This window comes from Helianthus annuus, chromosome 13 (assembly GCF_002127325.2).
Source record: "Helianthus annuus cultivar XRQ/B chromosome 13, HanXRQr2.0-SUNRISE, whole genome shotgun sequence".
Classification (NCBI taxonomy): Eukaryota; Viridiplantae; Streptophyta; class Magnoliopsida; order Asterales; family Asteraceae; genus Helianthus; species Helianthus annuus.
Window position 1 is genome coordinate 64232186 of NC_035445.2, and position 2966 is coordinate 64235151.

General features: G+C 37.1%; 1 protein-coding gene across 1 annotated transcript; it reads right to left on the reverse strand.

Moving 5' to 3' along the window:
• Positions 1-308: 308 nt before the first annotated feature.
• LOC118485769 (DELLA protein GAIP-like) lies at positions 309-1937 on the reverse strand. Its single transcript, XM_035982213.1, has one exon. It carries the CDS (start codon positions 1935-1937, stop codon positions 309-311), a length of 1629 nt encoding a protein of 542 aa, XP_035838106.1.
• Between the last annotated feature and the right edge of the window lie 1029 nt (positions 1938-2966).

Sequence of the window (2966 nt, forward strand, 5' to 3'; positions counted from 1 at the left end):
CTCTCTCTAGAATCAAGATCTTGTAATTATTGTATTCATTCTTGTACCACTATATATTGATTTGTAAATAATGAGAATAGTATCCTTGATTCAATCAAAGTTTATAGTATTATCAGAACACACTCAAGACTCCCACTAATGTTAATTGGATGCTAATCAGCCTGCTTAAAGGGCATATGCTCACCATATCAACATAATGTTGAAAATTATTCACTTGGTCTTACAATAACCAACATAAAGAACATCCATCATCATGTCAAACATTAAGAAACAACGAACACGTAGCTGAAATGGGACATGAAATCACATTAGAATTTCCAAACGGAAACACTCTGGACCGGTATTCCTTTCCAGCAAATGACGAGAGAATCACCATCCCTCTCAAACGTGCAAGAACTTTCACATAGAAACTTTTCCACAACCAAATTTGCTTGAAATAAAGAAGACATACTAGGCTCAACCTCTTTCATCCCAAACCTTGCAAAAAACATTCTCCAAACATTAATATTTACATGCCTTACCACTCTTTCCGCGCCTTCTGATGCCACGATGTTCATTATTCCTTTACCAAAATACATAGATTCAGTGAAACTGCGGCTGTAATCTTCACGACCCAAATAATTTTCTAAAGAATCAAACAATGCCCCGAAGTAAAACAAACCTTCGATAAAACGATTCACAAAGTTTGGTGAGTTAAGATTCGCTGCAACTTCGTGCATCACCATAACACGAGGGTCAACACTTTTTATAACTTTCATTAAAGATTCTAAACGGTCCTGTTGTGCGATCATGCTCGATAAACCATACGATGAATAAACACCCACAGCTTCATCTGGATCCAGTTCAAGAAGATCTTTATCGAAATCTAGCATATCTTCTACTATAACCAAATTAAAAGAGAAAGATAAGTTTATAGATTCAGCGAAACTCTTCAGCCACTCACCTGTTTGCTCGGTTTCCTGTTTAAAATCAGTCCCGACAGCGGTTATTTTGAGATGCTCGACAGGACAATGGGGTTGCGATACGAGAGCTTGCATTAAAATCGTACATTGTACACCTTGTTTTAGAGTAAGATCAATAACATGCACATTTTTCGACCCGGATACGCCATCCACCAAAGCCTGCACTCCAGAAAAAAGACCCGCTTGGAATAAAGGTAATTTATCATAAATAAAGACAGAAGCCGGATTCGGTCTCATCAGTCTCCCCGCAAGATTTTCTACATGTTCCTTTCCTGACCCACATGTCGAAACTCTCCCGGTTTCTTTATTGATCTTCTCTCGTAAAGCTTTTGAAAAATAATGAACTACTCTTTGAACCGGGTTTCCCGAGCTACAAGACAATGTGTCGCACCAATCAAGAAGCTTGATCGATCGTTCAAACTGTTGTTGAGTGACTTTCTCTGCAGAAAGTAAAAGATTTACAATGAGTTGAACATCTTTGACTTCTTCATCAGAAAGGCCCGAGAATGAACTACCGTAAGGGTGGTTCATTATCAAAATGTTGTTCGTCGAAGTTGAATACGATTGTATGAACCTTTCTCCACCTAACCGAATAATCTCATTGGTTGACATCTTTGGGCCACTTGTTTCATGTTCAACTGCTTCTTCATGACTCTGTATTTGCGGTTTAATAAGCTCGGAATATTGAGATTCGATATCTGCAAGCTCCTGCATCATATGTTCATACGAAGGAAACGGTGGTGTGGTGTCGAGAAACAAGGTCTCTAAACTATGGAAGTATTTTGATGGTACATCTTCTACTTGATGATCTCCTGTTGAAAATGAAAACCCATGGGCCGTGTTATATTTTGTTCCTGAACCATCCCCTTCGTATAAGAGAGGCAGCGCTCCGCGACTATTGATTTCTTGATTCTGGAAAACACCTTTAGAGTAGGTGTGAAGTCTTGTAAAGATAAGAGGATCAAAAGAAGGCATTTCATTCTATTTCTGAATGTTTTTTGGGAAGTCAGATAGGTATATATAACACTCACATTTTCACAAACAGGAGGCAAAACAACATACAGTATCAAGTTACATACATCAAGTTACATATCAGGACGGCGCCCATTTAAATTATTGTTGTTGATGACTGCAATGTTGGTTCGTTGTCAATTTCTACGCTGACTAAAATATTCAATTTTTTCGTTGACTTATTCATAGGATACTGCCAACAGAAGAAGGACACAAAGTTGCAGCAAAAGTTCAGGATGAATGCATCATATTCAACTAATAAATGCATAAAGTTTTTATTGCAAGTGCAAGACTAGAAGTTCTATAAACAAATAAAAATTTGAGCCTAAAGTTAGTAGAGATCGGTAGTTCTTTACGATGATTCTAATCTCTAAAGGCCCAAAATCGATTAGAATAGAAACACCAAAACACGAGATGAACGACTACACCTTTTATTATAAACCAAAGTACACCCTAAAACTCCTATATTATAGTAAACCCAAACTTAATCTTCAAGATACCTAATCCTATCTTTGGAAACTATTTAATGTTTTACAATTGTGTCATTTGTCTGAGGACATGGTCCAACATGTAGAATTAGGGTTAAAGACTTCTAGAGGATATTGCAGTAGGATCTTAGGTATATTTAGGGACGTAGATTTTTCTTATCTTTTAAGTGACTTTACAGGTGATTGCCTTCTTGTGTTTATACCCATATGATGTTGTATGCTATTATACATGTTTTACATTATATTGTGTCTCTCTCTGATCCCTTTCTTGGTATGTTGGTATGTTGTGTGTTGGTATACTCTCTGACCTCTTATTTCTGTATTATTTGACTTAGTGTGATGGTATGTTGTTTGTTTTGGAGCCGAGGGTCTCTCAGAAAGCAGCCTCTCTATCCCTAGGGATGCAGGTAACATCTATAAGTAGCTTTGCTATTAGTGGGATATACTGGGTATGGTTGTTGTTGTTGTTTATCCTTTGTTCTTTTTCTTCTCAGTTTAATTTTCT